Source organism: Salvelinus namaycush, chromosome 27 (assembly GCF_016432855.1).
Source record: "Salvelinus namaycush isolate Seneca chromosome 27, SaNama_1.0, whole genome shotgun sequence".
Classification (NCBI taxonomy): Eukaryota; Metazoa; Chordata; class Actinopteri; order Salmoniformes; family Salmonidae; genus Salvelinus; species Salvelinus namaycush.
Window position 1 is genome coordinate 38,458,404 of NC_052333.1, and position 15,464 is coordinate 38,473,867.

A 15,464-nucleotide genomic window follows, 5' to 3' on the forward strand; every position below is an offset into this window, starting at 1 on the left:
CGATGATTTGTATTCACCTTTATCCGGCCACAGAGTGCATCAATCTTCATCATGTCACAAGAGAAGTTCTAGATTAGTGGGGGGAAATGCGTCTGTTATCACTATGACATTTCGGCAGGCCCATTAGTAGCTATCCATCTTCAAGGTAGCACAGAACCATAGCATCGAAATATGTACAAATAAAAAAAGATATAAAAATAAAAAAATGCACATGCTTCGAAGATAGTAAAAAGTAGAAAACAAGTGTAGAATAACAGTGAAATGCTTACTTCCGGGTCCTTTTCCAAGAATATGGATTTAAAGATTTAAAAAATTTATATATAGAAATAGTGACACAAGGAATAAATACAAAGTGAGTAACGAATAAAGATTAAAAAATAACATGGGTATATACAGGGAGCACCGAGTCGATGTGCAGGGGTACGAGGTAATGTTTAGCTGGACGCTATGATGCAAAGCTTCACCCCATCCTGCAAGTTACCAATTATGTGGGAAGAAGCTAGTAGCAGATTGGGTTTTACATAAACTCTCAGAAAAGACACACTGTCCAAACTGTAGAACTCACGCTTCTTTTTCTCATTGCGTCAGCAATATCTTGCCATGTCGTCTTGGCTATAGCAAAAGGTGACATTCACAATCGCAGTTCACACAGGATTCAGCAGCAACTCCTCCAGACAGTTAAAGACGTGACGCATGAAGCCATAGCTGCCCTCAACTTGTTCAGGGTTCAATGAATTGATTCTTCACTTACCAGACCCTAACGGAGTCAATGTATCCTATACACAACATGTATTCCAGGAACACTCTTTGACACAACATCTTATATCTCTTTGTCTCCTCTCCAGTGTTGAGCATCCATAAGCGCCCCACAACCATGACCACCGACTTCACCTTCCCGGTGAAAGGCTGGAGAGGCATGATGGACTGGGTCAGGACCTCAGAAGAGAAGATCACTGTCTCCCGTGACGCTCTGTCCATCGACCAGTCTGGTGAGAATGGCATACATACTGTAGTTAAAGAGTGTACATTCACAACCACTGATGCATACACAGCTAGTCTGCATATATAAATGACATGCATGTGTTATTTGTTTAAGGAAACAGATAGAAGACAGTAAAACAAACAGTTCTACCAACTCAAAAAGTCTCAGAAGCTCTTGTCTGTTCCTGTTGACGTCTACCATTTTCTTCTCTCCTAGTGAAACAGCGGAATAATGATAATAATTGTGGGTTTTGTCTTTTACAGAGGGCACCACTGCATTTGTGACCGGGATCATTCTCTACAGAAACCTCAGCTCTATCTTGTCCTTCCAAAGGTATCCTTCCTTACTGAATGACTGATACTGCTCACTTTTACAGTGCCTTCTAGATATACAGTACCTTGAGGAAGGTAGACTGTCCTCAATTGAAACCTAAATTGGGCTAGGACTCAGTGACTTACAGACATATGGTTACTCACGGTGAAAAACAACAATATGCAAATCATTTTAGAATTCCCCTGAAGTAGCCAGCCATTGATTGCCATTGAATCAACTACCGGAATTAAACCTACAGTACTTTTAGAAAACTGTGCTTTATTTGACCAAATGTCCTGTCTCTTATCCCTTCAGTAACAGCACCGTCCTCAACTCCAAGGTAGTCACAGTTGTGGTCAAGCCCACCCCAGGCCTGCTGTCCCCCCCAGTGGAAATCGAGTTCCCCCACCAACATAATGTAAGTTTCCCCTGGATAATGGCTCTTCAGAACTACACGTTTTTAACAAGCATCCAACATTTGACATCTCCTGTACACTTGCAGTGCCGCAATTACTTTTTAAATCGTTTTGATCTTTAAACCACAAACTTCAGAGTTATACATTAAGTTGCATACATAAACCTGCGCCATTATGGTAATGAGGAGTGGCGTGAAAGTTAGCGTGAAAGAAACGTGTGATGGTGGTCAGCACCATGCTGTTGCATCTCACACATATGGTGGTAGATGGAGGACTCCAACTGTGCTTCGATTGGGCACCACACGCATTTCCTTCTTCTTAGATCCTTACCCCGCCTTTTCTCTTTTTTCAGGACACCATAAATGAAACTTGCATCTCCTGGGATGAGAGTGAAACGTAAGTGGTGACTAATGTTGTTTACATCCCGTTTGTGTATTTCCATTCATAAATGTCCATATTTTCATCATTTTGTCAACCCATTTGGGGATACTTGATTATTCCTGCCAGCTCAAAGATCCATTCACTCCTGCTTCTGTCATTTTATATGACCATTCACCCTTTAGCTATATAAGTCACTGTGATGCAGTAGTGTTGCATCTCTTGTAATGTCAATCATCTCTACTAGCAGGGACAGAGCATCAATAGACCATGTTGACATGACCCATCTCTCTGGGCTTTATTGGTAGCAGCCTCTCTCATCCTCAGACCCCCCTGTGACACCTTTCACTGAGCAACAGGTCATCAGGATCCATACATACCACACTAACTAGAGAGGGACACAACACAGAGGCAACATTGACGTAAAGTTTCATTCTAACCATCCAAAGACAATGGCAACTCTTCTTCTCCCATCTCTCCCGTTGTCATGTTGTCCTTTTAAAGGTTAACAGAGGTTAAAAGGAAGTGAAACGTGAACGTTTAAAAAAATAAAAAAATAGATGCATTTTAATGCATTACGAACACCCCCTGACATTCTGTTTACCCCCAGCTCTGGATCTATCACCGTGGGGCTTAGGGTGCATGCATCCTAAATAGCACTCTATTCCCTATAGAGCACACTAATTTTGACCAGAGCTCCATAGGGACTATTTTGGAGGCAGCCAGCCGTACATTTACATTTAGATTTGTACACTTGTAGATCACAGATAAACACTGCAATGCATTCAACTGAGGCCCTATCCACATCCGACTCCCTTCCCACCTGAGAAAAGCAGCCCAAGTCTAAAGAGAGAAGAAGAAAAAGAGGAAGAGGAGAAAATGTAATTAGCTCATACACTTTCAGAAGGGAGGGGGTACGTGCCTCCAGCTAAATTAGATTAATTTTGGACAGCGGATGTGATTAATGCCAAGATGGAGGGAGGAGAGGGGGGAATGGTTAGAGAGGGAGAGAGGGAGAAGCCCTGGATCAGAGTTTGGGTCAATGTTTACTCTGTGGAGCAGCACTTGTTTGGTTTTGAGGCAGGCTCATGGGGGAGATGCCATTATTCTACATGTCAATCCACGCCCAACTGTCTATGCTATGCTATAGACACACAGATTGAGGCCTAGCGCTAAGCTAGGCTAGTCTAGAGTCAGTGTCCTCCTCTCAGTGAGATGCTATTAGCATTAGATATTAGACATAAGACTCATTCCAAGCTAACCTACTCTGTCTGATCCCCATTCGAAGCTACACAGTCAGATATTTACAGTTAAACAAACCTTTCCATTTTCTCCCCCTGACACTCACAACATGTGAAACACTGTGAGGTGGCAAGATCAGTGCAGCCTGATAACTTTACCCCCATGTGACATAAGGATTTTGCCATAGAACATGTGACGCGCTTGTGTATCATCCCTCATTCTTCCATGATGAGGAAAAGGGATTGTCGCTGTCTGGAGATTGCTGACTACAATGTATTTTAGTGGTCATTGATGACAAGACTTTGCCCTTTGTCTCAATACCTAAAACTGGATATACTTGGATGAAAATCCATAGTGGCCATCTTAACTGAGAGTTAACATCATACACCGTAGATATTCAAAAGGTTTAGAGAAGACCCTATGGCAGTCATATAGAGGTCATGTGGTGAAGTGATTCCCATGCACAAACCATAAGGCCATGCATGATTTAGCAGAAGGGCACAAATGAAATCCATTCTCATCCACAGAAATTCACTCATATTTCTTATTTTACTCATACATTTGAGAAAGTCTGCTGGAAGAAATGGATTCTCTTTTACAATCTCCTCTTTCAGTATATTGACGATAGGCTTGTTGGGGTTCTCCAGTGTCCACCATCTCATATATACTACTGCTTCTGAAAGATAGTCAAAGAATATAAATTAGACAGATAATTGTTTATGTTTTTGGTATAGCATTAGCAACAATAAAGTGTTCATCCCACAGCAGAGCCACCATTTCAGGTGTCAGAACTACAATTACAGAATGAGACATAGTCACTCATTATAACAAAACAGCTTGTCTTGTGAAAACAACAGGTTTGTTCTTATATCATTACAGTGTAATAAGAACATAGATTTGGATAAAACTCACACACATATCACATATCATAACAATCACGTATTAAAAATATACATTCTCATGGTAGAGCATAGCACTTGCAACGCCGGGGTTGTGGGTTCGACTCCCACGGGGGACTAGTATGAAAAATGTATGCACTCACTACTTCTGCTAAATGACTAAAATGTTAAATGTACATTTCAAATGACCATGCAAAACTGAAAGACCTGTGATTTGCTACTACAAGTGTTCTGGGCATATTTTATGTGGTCTTATTATATTCTACAGTGACAACTGTTTGGGATGTAGAGGAATGATTTTAATCATTTCTCAGAAAAATGTTTCCTCACTCATACATAACCCGCTGTTCTCTTTCACTCTCGCCCTGTGCAGTTCTTCGCTGCTTGGATCTTGGTCTGCGCGTAGCTGCAGAGCGGTCCCTGTTGATTCATTCAGAACCAAATGCGTGTGTGACAGGCTCTCCACCTTCGCCATTTTAGCGCGTCTAAACCCTGATATGGTAAGTGATGCGCCTATTTACCGTGTGTTTCTTTAATGTTAATGTTCGTTTTGTGTGTGTGGTGACAGAATGAGATGTAAACATAGGCGTTGTTTTTCGAATGACTCAGTTTCGCGCTGCCAGCTTCCTCGTCTTTGTCTCGGTGCAGGTGCCATTGACTATAGTTTTGATAGCCTGGTGATTTTAATGATCAGATAACTGTGCAACATGTTGATGTCCGATAGAAATGGCATTCAATATGTATCAAAATAACTGTCGAATAATTGTGATAATAGGCCTAGTCGTTACATTTTAAAGATGGTTTTCAATACATTTTCTTAATCAATTATGTGGAAATGACATATGCCCGTGTCTGCATTAATAATCGGAGGCAATTCTGTGTAATTATTAACAATTGAATGAAATAGATAAATTCAAGTTGAAAAACATAATGCTAAATGTTTTCATTGTAGCCTACAAATAGAGTGAATAGCTAACGTTACATGCATCACCTGAACAATGTGTATGGTATTCAGGCACTTAGGCTTATTAATCATATCAGAATGTATTCTACATATCAGAAATGTGTTTCCATTTGATCAAGTTTCTTAATTCATGCATTTTGGGTATTCAAATTCATAGGGAGTTGCATTTCATAGTTTTCACAGCATGCACTGACTTGGTGGAACATATACTTTGATTAGTGTATTCATTTTATCAATATGTATAGAGCTCTATTGCGCAAAGGCAATGTATAATTTACCCCGTTTAGATTGTGCCTCCATAGCGGTTCACTCTCTAGTTGCCCTGGGAACGACTTCTGTGGTGCAAGCTCATCTGTGTGATTTTTGATAACTGGGATATTGAGGAAGAACAACCCCCATCCCCTCCCCCTATACAACCCCCCAGGTCAGAGATAATGGTTTACCCATTTGTGCAGTGTTGGTGCTGAGTTTGCTGCAATGAACAAAACCACAGTGACAATCAACAGATGGGACTTGCTATTACAATTCAGAGAAACGCGTGTGTCTCTCGGATCGCTTTAATTGCGCATTGAATTATCTTCCGTTCCACTGCAAATATCACATACTAAACCGTGGAGGGCCCAGCAGAAGCATGTCTAAGCCTATACAAAAGCACAGCCAGTCAGTATGCTTGGACTGCATGATTCTGCTGTATCCAGCGGAAGATGCTGCCAATCTGAACATAAGAGATGCAATCTGGGCTTTGTTTGTCTCTAGACCTGTTGTCATCATTTGATTTGTCTCTGTTGTCAGCCTGGAAAAGAGAAAGGCAGCTACAGCGCCCCCTGTGTTTGTGAGACAACATCAAAAACCAGCCACCCCTACCCACCCCCATAGTCAACGGCCAGCTACGCCAATCATTTTGTCCCCCACGGGCTGCATCAAGTCTCTCTGAAAAATGGCAAAGATGCTGGCCAATGAGAGGCACACCTCTGGTTGTGCATTGATGGTTCCACCCGCCCCACCATCCTTTGATGTGTACTATAGACATTTTCAATACTGTCCCTCCGCCTGCCAGCTGTATGGGAGAGGAGAGAACAGCCAGACACTGCAGTGTTTCAGCTCTCATTTGATAAGGTCTGCTTCCTGGACCCTGCACCAATGAGAACGTGTCTTGGACACATGGTCAAAGAGGCAGGAGTGGCCCACCTAGTTAGTCAGTGAAGATAACCTTGACCAATGGACCCCGATTAGAGCTGTGCGCACTGGGTAATCAAGCCTTATCACAAATGAAAATGCGCACTTAATAGGCACCATAAAGACTTTTTTGTTGTTGTCCTGATTCTAGGTTTAGGAGAACATGGGAACATTGGGATTCCGTCAAGGGCAAACTCAAGACAGGTTCAATTACAGTTTAATTCAGTAGCCCATGTCTAAAGGCTGCATCAACCCATATAGACAGATAGATAGGGAGGGATATAGTGAAGCTAGCATACTGCTGCCACTGTTTTTTTTCTCCCTGGCATTAGCAAAAGGTAGAAGCAAAAGGCAGTTCAGCGCACCCCTTCGCTGTCTGCCATCTGGTTTGGAAGCCTCTGATGTAGTTGGATAGATTTCGAAACAAATTTGCTGTGCTAATTTAGGATTTGGCTGCCTTAGGTGGTGTTTGACAGCTGTGCAGGGATATGAGGTAGGTCCACACAGAGAGCAGATAGCGACAGAGACAGCCCTCCAAGGCACTGCATTCATCCCCATTTTAGCCTCTCAGACATTATCTGCAAGGCCAAAGCCTTAACCATTTTACCTTTCAACTTCAAAGTGACGTCCCAAGGATCCCAGATAGCCAATTTATTTTCTTCCTCAGCATTTAGCTCGCTTTATAAGTGCCACAATTCCTAACCCCTATCAAAATGCCTAGTTAGAACTCTTCGCTTATGAAGGCTTCCACCTTGGGTGCCTGAACATGATTCGTCCGTGTCTCATTTGCACCACGGTGATGCAGATTAATCTAAGGTGTTCAATTAACTCAACCCCCACAAAATATATCAAAGCAGGGGGACGGTAGGCGAGGCAATAAGCCCCAGCCAGTTAGCTGGCGGGTGCGGGTGGGGGGCACTGGCTTCCTCTCATCAGTATTGGTGCCCTCGTGGGCCACACAGGTGAGTCAGCAACAGGGCTAACAGGGGAGCGACATCCTCTCCCGTGTGCCCGCCGCCGGGAGTACAGTGTGCCAGGGCTGTCTGAGACAAAGGTGGGCACCTCCGATGCTGTCAGAGACGTGGGAGGGCAGGGGGTGTCAGATTAATGCACGGGATAACAGCCCACCTGGCCACTGCAGGGAGGGGTGAGAAGATACTAGGCACACACACAGACACAGTAAAAATCCCCTCATAGAAAGACACAACAGCATATAAATCTATGCAGATATCAGCTTGTAAGGGTGGGTGGAGATCCGTAGAAGGTTACTACTGCAGCTATAGCACCGCTGTCACACCACAATGGCAGGAGAAAATAACAGCAAGCCACCACGCTGGAACACCCAGGATATTTCTCTCTCTCGCCCTCTGCTTAGTAGCAGGAGATATATGTTCTTGTATCCTTCTCGCCTCATTTGCTGGTTCAAAAGCTCAATGGGGAAACGCAGTGACCTCGGGCGAAGTCTCTGGCTCGCCGCTTCATCTTTCTGACACGTTCACCTTGGGGTCACCTTGCCTTAGCAGTGGCCTAATTGTGCCATTCAGTTGTCTGCCTACAGGGAGCCGTCTGCTGTTCCAGATAGCGCAGCAGAGAGCCTGCCCACAAGGCTCACTGCTAGTGTGTGTGTGTGTGTCGTTGTTCATTTTCTGGTGTTAGCCTTTTTCATGTGGGTGTGTTTGCTGGTGTGCACCGTACTAAGGGAATGCGTTGTGTTGTCTTGTCTTCTCTTTACAGAACATGGATAAGACTCTGCTTCCCTCTGTGACTCTCATCGTGGGCTGTGGGGTCTCCTCTCTCACCCTTCTGCTCCTCATCATCATCTATGTCTCCGTCTGGAAGTAAGTGCCCCATGGAAGCAAAACCACTATTAGACATTTCAGTAATATCATATGTTTTTGTGTGAGCAACACTCTTTGTCTTCCCCCCGTCCTCACTCTCTCCATTTCGTCCTCCAGGTATATCCGCTCGGAGCGCTCAGTGATCCTCATCAACTTCTGCCTCTCCATTATCTGCTCCAATGCCCTCATTCTGGTTGGACAAACCCAGGCTCGCAACAAGGTAGGGCACAATTCTAACCAATCCCCTCTCTTCTTTTTCTTCTTTTCTATGGCTTAGACTGACTTCCTGCTTTGAGGCCTTGGGGATTAGCCGCACCACTGACACCGTTTTTTTTCTCTCACTCTCTTTCTCTCTTTCCCTCCTTCCTTCAGGTGGTGTGTGGTGTGGTAGCTGCCCTCCTTCACTTCTTCTTCCTCTCATCTTTCTGCTGGGTGCTGACGGAAGCATGGCAGTCCTACATGGCTGTCACGGGCCGTCTGCGCAACCGCATCATCCGCAAGCGTTTCCTCTGCTTGGGCTGGGGTACATGCCCTAATAAATGGCTTTCTGTCTGTCTGCCACTGTGTCTGTGTTTCTGTCCAGAGAAACATAATTGCTAGAAAGGGCATCCCCATTAAAAGAGTAGATAAAGTCATTATATTTGTATGAGTCTGTCAATGTGTCCGTCGTTCCTTTTCCAGACTTCACCTAATTCCAACCATCTTTGGACATTCTTAACTGCGTGTTTTCCTCCATTTCTGCCATTTTGTCTTCTCGTTCAATCCTAACTCTGTTCCTTCTCTCCCCCTCTCTCGTATAGGACTCCCTGCTCTGGTGGTGGCTGTGTCTGTTGGATTTACCAAGGCTAAGGGATATGGCACCGTCAACTAGTACGTTGAACCTCAGTCTGTCTCTTCCTCCTCACCTCTCTTTCTTCTACCTCTCTCTCTCTCTAACTCCCTTACCCTAGCTCATGTAATAATTGTTCTTGTTCTGTCTGTTCCCTGTAGCTGCTGGCTCTCTCTGGAGGATGGACTCCTCTACTCGTTTGTTGGACCCGCTGCTGCTGTTGTTCTGGTATATATCCCTGTATATCTAAAATATGTATATATATATTAAAACCTTCAAATACTTATTAATGAATACTTTACCATGCATTCTCTTATGACATATAGTAGTTCAACCAATGGCTACCCATTGTTAAACATACTGTTAACCACAGTTAAACCCATTGCTCACTACAATTGTCTCACTCATCGTGTCTTCAACTTCTTTTGAACAGGTGAACATGGTAATTGGTATCCTGGTCTTCAACAAACTGGTGTCCAAGGACGGCATCACCGATGTCAAACTGAAGGAGCGAGCGGGAGCGTCACTGTGGAGCTCCTGTGTGATTCTGCCCCTGCTGGCCCTCACCTGGATGTCCGCTGTCCTGGCCATGACCGACCGCCGCTCCGCTCTCTTCCAGATCCTCTTCGCGGTCTTTGACTCCCTGGAAGGGTTCATAATCGTCATGGTGCACTGCATCCTGCGTAGAGAGGCAAGCGCGACGTTTTCCAGTGTTATTTTCCTATGTTTTGGTTTGTATTGGAGGGTGTTCTGAAAGGGTACATCAGAATGTAGCTGACTGTTTGGTCATTCTGCCACCGTTCTAATAGGTCCAAGAGGCAGTGAAATGCAGAGTTGTTGACCGTAAGGACGATGGCAATGGAGATTCTGGCAGTTCCATCCAAAATAGCCACCACACCCAGCTCATGGTGAGTGTCTTTGGTTATGCTTGTGTCTTGAATGAAATCATTATGAATGATTGAGTCGTGTGTTTTCAATGTACAAGTGTTCAATAAATACTAAGAAAACCTTCTCTTTGTATTTTTTTGCAGTCTGATTTCGAGAAGGATGCTGAATCCAACAGACCTGGTGAGCGTCTTTCCTTTCATTACCCCCCCCCTAACCATTTTTCCATTCACTTACTTAATTGCCCTTTCATTCCTGAAGGGCATAGGGCCTTTATTTGTCCATTTAGAATGAAGATATTTTAGAGGCATGTTGCTACTTAAGGAAAACATTTCAGCACAGCCTTTTGATTATTTCTGAATCTATTATTTACATTTGACCATCCTTTCAATCAATGTGAATCAACAGACATGCCCAGCATGATTGCACTGTAAGTGCACCCTCTTACCTATTTGCCCCCACCCCTTCCCTCCTCTTTATTCTAGGTGGTATGAACTCCTCCTGTGAGGAGAAGATGCCCCTCCCACCTCAGCTGCCCCTCCCCATGAGCTCCAACTTCCACACCCTGCCCTCCCACACCATCAAGGCCCACATGCAGGCTGTGCCCGAGTACTCCAGCCACACCCTCACCCTGAAGAGGGAGAAGAGCCGGCTGCATGGCGGCATGGACCCGTCCTCCTGCGGGAAACCCATTTATGTGTGCGATGGTGAGCTTTTCCAGCAGCTGGATGCCGACCTGGCGCGTAGCCAGGCGGAGGGGAGCTGCCCCGACGGTAGTGGCTACTTGCTCCTGCCCAACACCACCTCCACCCTTCGCAAGGCCAAAGAGGACCCGTCCAAGTACAACATCAGCGTGGAGCAGCTTCCACAGACCAGGCTGGTTCATCTCAGTGGGCCCTTCGCCGAACCCCAGGCCACCTTCGGACTCAAGACGCTACCGTCCGACCGGGTCAGCGTGTCCTACTCGGAGAGGGACTCACCCATCCAGAACATCCACAACATGTCCAGCGAGTCTCACATCACCCACAGCAGCCTGGGGGACACCTTCGACTCTCTGAACTCCATGATGTCCAAGAGCGAGACCATCTCCACACTGTCCATGAGCTCCCTGGAGAGACAGAAGTCCCGTTATGCTGAATTAGATTTCGAGGTATGTATCTTTTTGTAACCAACAAAAAGTTATTATACAACAAATACTGTATTATCATGTTAATAGCTCATCTATAAACTTGTAATAAACATGTAATAACGTCAAAGAGCTACATTTAAGCAAACTCAAGTGCATGTTTGTATATTAACCAATAATCTAGAAAGAATTCATCAGTAGCAAAATTTAATTTGTCTAAAATTGAGTCATTTTGTGCCATTTGCTGACCTACTATTCTTATTCCCATGTGTCCTGTAGAAGATCATGCACACAAGGAAACGTCACCAGAACATGTTCCAGGACCTCAACAGGAAATTACATCACGCTGAGAAACAAGACAGAGAGTCCCCTGCTTCAGACAGCAAGGTAAATAATCATATAGAAATCTATTTAACAGTGTACATAAAGATTCACATACAGTTATTTTATTGAAGATAAATACAGTAGAAAATAAATGGGTAGTCGCTAGGCTAGACAACGTTAACCAATAGAGAGAGAGAGACCATTCCAAGCCGAGGAACATCTTTTAATCAGATTCGTCATGCAGAAATGCTGAGTCTTTATTTACATAAGAGTATTGTTCTTGACGAAAACTTGACCTCCGCAAACCACATTGACCTCAGCAAACCCCTTTGACCTCAGCTGTTAATTGCATTAAAAGTCTTTTAAGATAATTACTTAAACTATGCATTTTTTTCTTCTTCCTTACAGTCTGTGAGATGGAGCGTGTCCTCTGGAGGAAGTGACAAAACAAACCACAGCGTGAGTCCTATTACCCATACTGGTCTAACTGACTGAATACACCTTTTAAGGCATTTTAAATAGGGCATACTCTGCATTGCAATGCACCACTAGCCCCCAGTATAAGAGGAACAGTTAATCCACATTACACAATTTTTAAGTTACGTTAAAGGTAGTTAGTTAATGGCTAGTCGATTGACAGTTGTTGGAATAAACAAGGAATAGGACAATGAATGACCATTGGTCTGCCTATCAACCAGATTCACAATTTTCATAAAAATATAGGTCCAGCTTTATTGCATTGAACGTACCAAATCCAATGTGGGTCTATTGATGACACAAATACTCATGGCCTTCCACTTTTCACCTCATCAGGACAAGCAGCAGCAACAGGTGGAGAGACCCTGGGATGGGGTCCAGAGGACGCAGCATTCGCCGCCTGCCTGGGTGCGGAAGGACCTAGAGCCCCTGGCCGTGTCGCCCTTGCATATGCAGCAGGTGGAGTGGGAGAACGCAGGAGCCACCATCTCAATGGTCAGCCAGGACATCATTGACCTGCAGACGGAGGTCTGAGAGGATGAGCCTGAGATTGTTCCTTGTAGTTCAAAATCGGTCACCTATTCTATTGGTTTGGGGAGAAGAAGAGCCATGGATCCACATGGATGGAGGAGAGGAAGCCAAGAACAAACAAGTGAAGAGAGGTGGGGGAAGAGAGAGCTGAGAGAGTGCTGAACCCAGAATCCATGTCTACAAACCCTCAACAAGAGAAAGATGGAGAGATGAAAGGAGGGAGGCTATTGTGTTGTCATCAAGATTTGTTTTCAAGCAAGGACATGATAATGAGCAACACTAGAGAAGCAGTGTGATATTGACTGGCGTTTAGTGTCAGATAGTGACGGATGGTTCCAAGGACTGGTTCTGGTTCTGTTTGTGGTCTGACCACAGAGGTTTCCTTTAATCTTCCGACTGGGCTCAAGAGAGGTGTGGTCGACATGGTTAACATGCGGTCAACAGGCCACTTCGACTCGTTTAAAACAGTGGGTTTCACTCTACCCCGGAGCTCTTACCAAACCGAACATTTGTACTTTTGTGTTTGCGGCCAAGGCATCTTCCAAGTTAGCTAGGACAAGGCAAGAAGAGACAACTGGACTCCCATCAGACTTGGTGTCTGACTCAACGCTGTGGTTTATGGACACACCCTTTAATTGCTGTGTCGTAGCTATTATTTTCTCGCTTCGCCTGGAAGTGCATCTAAAGAGCTTCAAAGACTCTTCCAATGGAACTCTCTTCTTGAGACTATGATGCCGACACTGGAGACAAGGCTTGATCATGCTTACAGAGCAGAACATTATTATTATCATTATCATGTTATTATGTTATTATCATTATTACCTGTATTCTGTTTTATTGTTTTAGCATCGATCTCAGTTTTCATCTTACTATCCACGAATTTGCAGTTTTTGTCATTGTACTCTACATATCATTATTTGATTGGAATTGGAAACCCAAAAGGACTGCATAGCATTCAGACAGTCAGCATGTTGGTGGGAACCCTGGTTATGCCTGTGTTCTGCCTCCGCAGCACATGACAGGCACCTGGAAGAGCATCAAGCTGTTACAGGAAGAGCAGTGTATTCTGGGAACTGCTGAGCGAAATCATTAGGAAGTGTTGGACAAAGACCATTAGATTCCCACCTCCAGTTCACAATAAACAAGAGCCCCGCTATTGGACCTCTTATCCATCTTGCGACACACACAGCCTTGCAGAAAGAACTCTAGATCCCAGGACTATACGCTGTGAGGCACTTGCCAATGACATGACTTCACTTCCGCAGTGCCAGCTACTAAGGACTCCAACACAACACCCTTGTGTTTTAACAACCATCAGTGTGAAACTAGTGCAATATGATGGGCGCTTGATGCTCAAGCTGCACTGATATCAGAATTATGAGGCCGTTTTTTCTTAAGATGTTTCAATACTCTTTTATAACATGTTCCTCATATTTACAGAGCATACAGATACTTTGTTGTATAACAAATATGTATTAGTAATGAAACACATTCATTCAATAGAGGTTTGCTTGTGTTCCGAGTGAAAGCGCAAGACTACAAATTATTTGGAGGTCTGTGATTAGTAGATTATTCTAATTCTAAAAAGCAGATGTTATATAGAATTAATAATAGCCTATAAGAATATATCTAAAAACAGTGCTTCAGGGTAACTGTTTTGACTCCATACATCACTGTGGAGTAACTGAACCTCATGTCTTCTGTAATAGTGTGTTTTTGATAATCTTGTCAATATTGCACTACAGTATGTGCCAAAAATCTTTCCTGTCCCCCATTTCCTTCCTAGCCATAGTGCCCCCCTCTTGTTGTAAATGTATAGTTTTGAGAGCACAAGATGAATGTGATTTTTTCGAATAAAATAAAAACATATCTATATTACTACATGTGAGCTATCCTTGTTGGTACCTGAAATGATGTTGGCACTGGCATGGTCTTATTTACCTAAATAAATTAAATGATTTAGCTGGATCTGGCACCCCACAACCCTTAGCCTGTATATTCACTCACCTCTACTAGAGCATGTCGATATGGACAGAGGATTCTGTATATTGACTGAATAATCATGATAACGATTAAAAGAATGATAAACGGCCCAGCTCTAACCCCTACTGCCAAATAGTTCAACTCTATAGCTCATTTGTACATGATATTTGTAAGGTTAAGGAAGTTTTCTTTTTGTTAACCACAGCACACCGTTTGGTCATCTACTACTTATATCACAGACCATCATCCACCATGTTCTGTGATGGTGTTTCAAGCTGAAGTAGAGCTTCATTGTAACTATTCCAAGCACCAGATCAAGTAATATCATAGAAATAGGACAATAGTGCATTAAGTAAGAGAGGGAACTAAATAAAATGGATGCTGATTTAGTTTGTCGCATAGCTTTTATAATCCTGTCAAACTACATCCACTGGCATCAATTGGGTCTCTAAATATAGAACTAAGGCCCATGTAAAAAAGCAATCTGCAAGATGATAAAAGTGCGCCGCTCCACAGCTCTATTTCCATAAGAGATGTAAACTTTGTGCCAAGTTGATGTGACCCATTTCACAAATATGAAAATCAACACAGATAGAAATCTACAGTAATTATGTGGGAGAAGCCAAAATAGCATATTGACCTTTTTCCTAAATACAACCCAAATGTACTTTCCAGTTTTATCTATCTACAGTACTGCCACTTTCTGTTGCCTCCTCTTTGATATCTACATTCCCGAATTCTGAGTTCATGAATTTTAATTGAACACATCTAATTCTGCTCTAAGGCATAAGAACGAATAGATTTGCATTATCCGTCTGTTGAGCAGCGCTCATTTTTACGAGGTCATCTGGAGAGCAAGCTGAGCTGGTTTGGTTGCTAGCGCTCTGCTTTAGAGCCCTGTTCCATTGGCCAAATTAAAGACATGACAAATAATCAGTCTGGAGATAATGAGAAGGTTGGTGATCAACTACTTGTCAAGGAATGTCCGGCTCCAACACATGATGCATCACTGAGGCCATTTGCCATTTCAAACAGGTTCTTATGATATTTTGCGACCCTCTTAAAGTAATAGGTATTCAGCCATGCATATGAGCAATCGGTT

General features: G+C 43.5%; 1 protein-coding gene across 1 annotated transcript in view; it reads left to right on the top strand.

Moving 5' to 3' along the window:
* LOC120022410 (adhesion G protein-coupled receptor B1-like) overlaps positions 1-12,382 on the top strand; it is a 197,207-nt gene extending 184,825 nt beyond the window's left edge. The window contains exons 18-33 of the mRNA XM_038966296.1: positions 846-989; positions 1,246-1,315; positions 1,610-1,712; positions 2,063-2,106; positions 4,603-4,729; positions 8,104-8,207; positions 8,325-8,427; positions 8,580-8,730; positions 9,008-9,077; positions 9,198-9,264; positions 9,470-9,727; positions 9,846-9,944; positions 10,068-10,104; positions 10,407-11,071; positions 11,327-11,434; positions 12,185-12,382. Coding sequence (XP_038822224.1) covers positions 846-989; positions 1,246-1,315; positions 1,610-1,712; positions 2,063-2,106; positions 4,603-4,729; positions 8,104-8,207; positions 8,325-8,427; positions 8,580-8,730; positions 9,008-9,077; positions 9,198-9,264; positions 9,470-9,727; positions 9,846-9,944; positions 10,068-10,104; positions 10,407-11,071; positions 11,327-11,434; positions 12,185-12,382 — 2,348 coding nt within the window. The remainder of the gene's footprint in view (positions 1-845; positions 990-1,245; positions 1,316-1,609; positions 1,713-2,062; positions 2,107-4,602; positions 4,730-8,103; positions 8,208-8,324; positions 8,428-8,579; positions 8,731-9,007; positions 9,078-9,197; positions 9,265-9,469; positions 9,728-9,845; positions 9,945-10,067; positions 10,105-10,406; positions 11,072-11,326; positions 11,435-12,184) is intronic.
* The last annotated feature ends 3,082 nt before the right edge of the window (positions 12,383-15,464 follow it).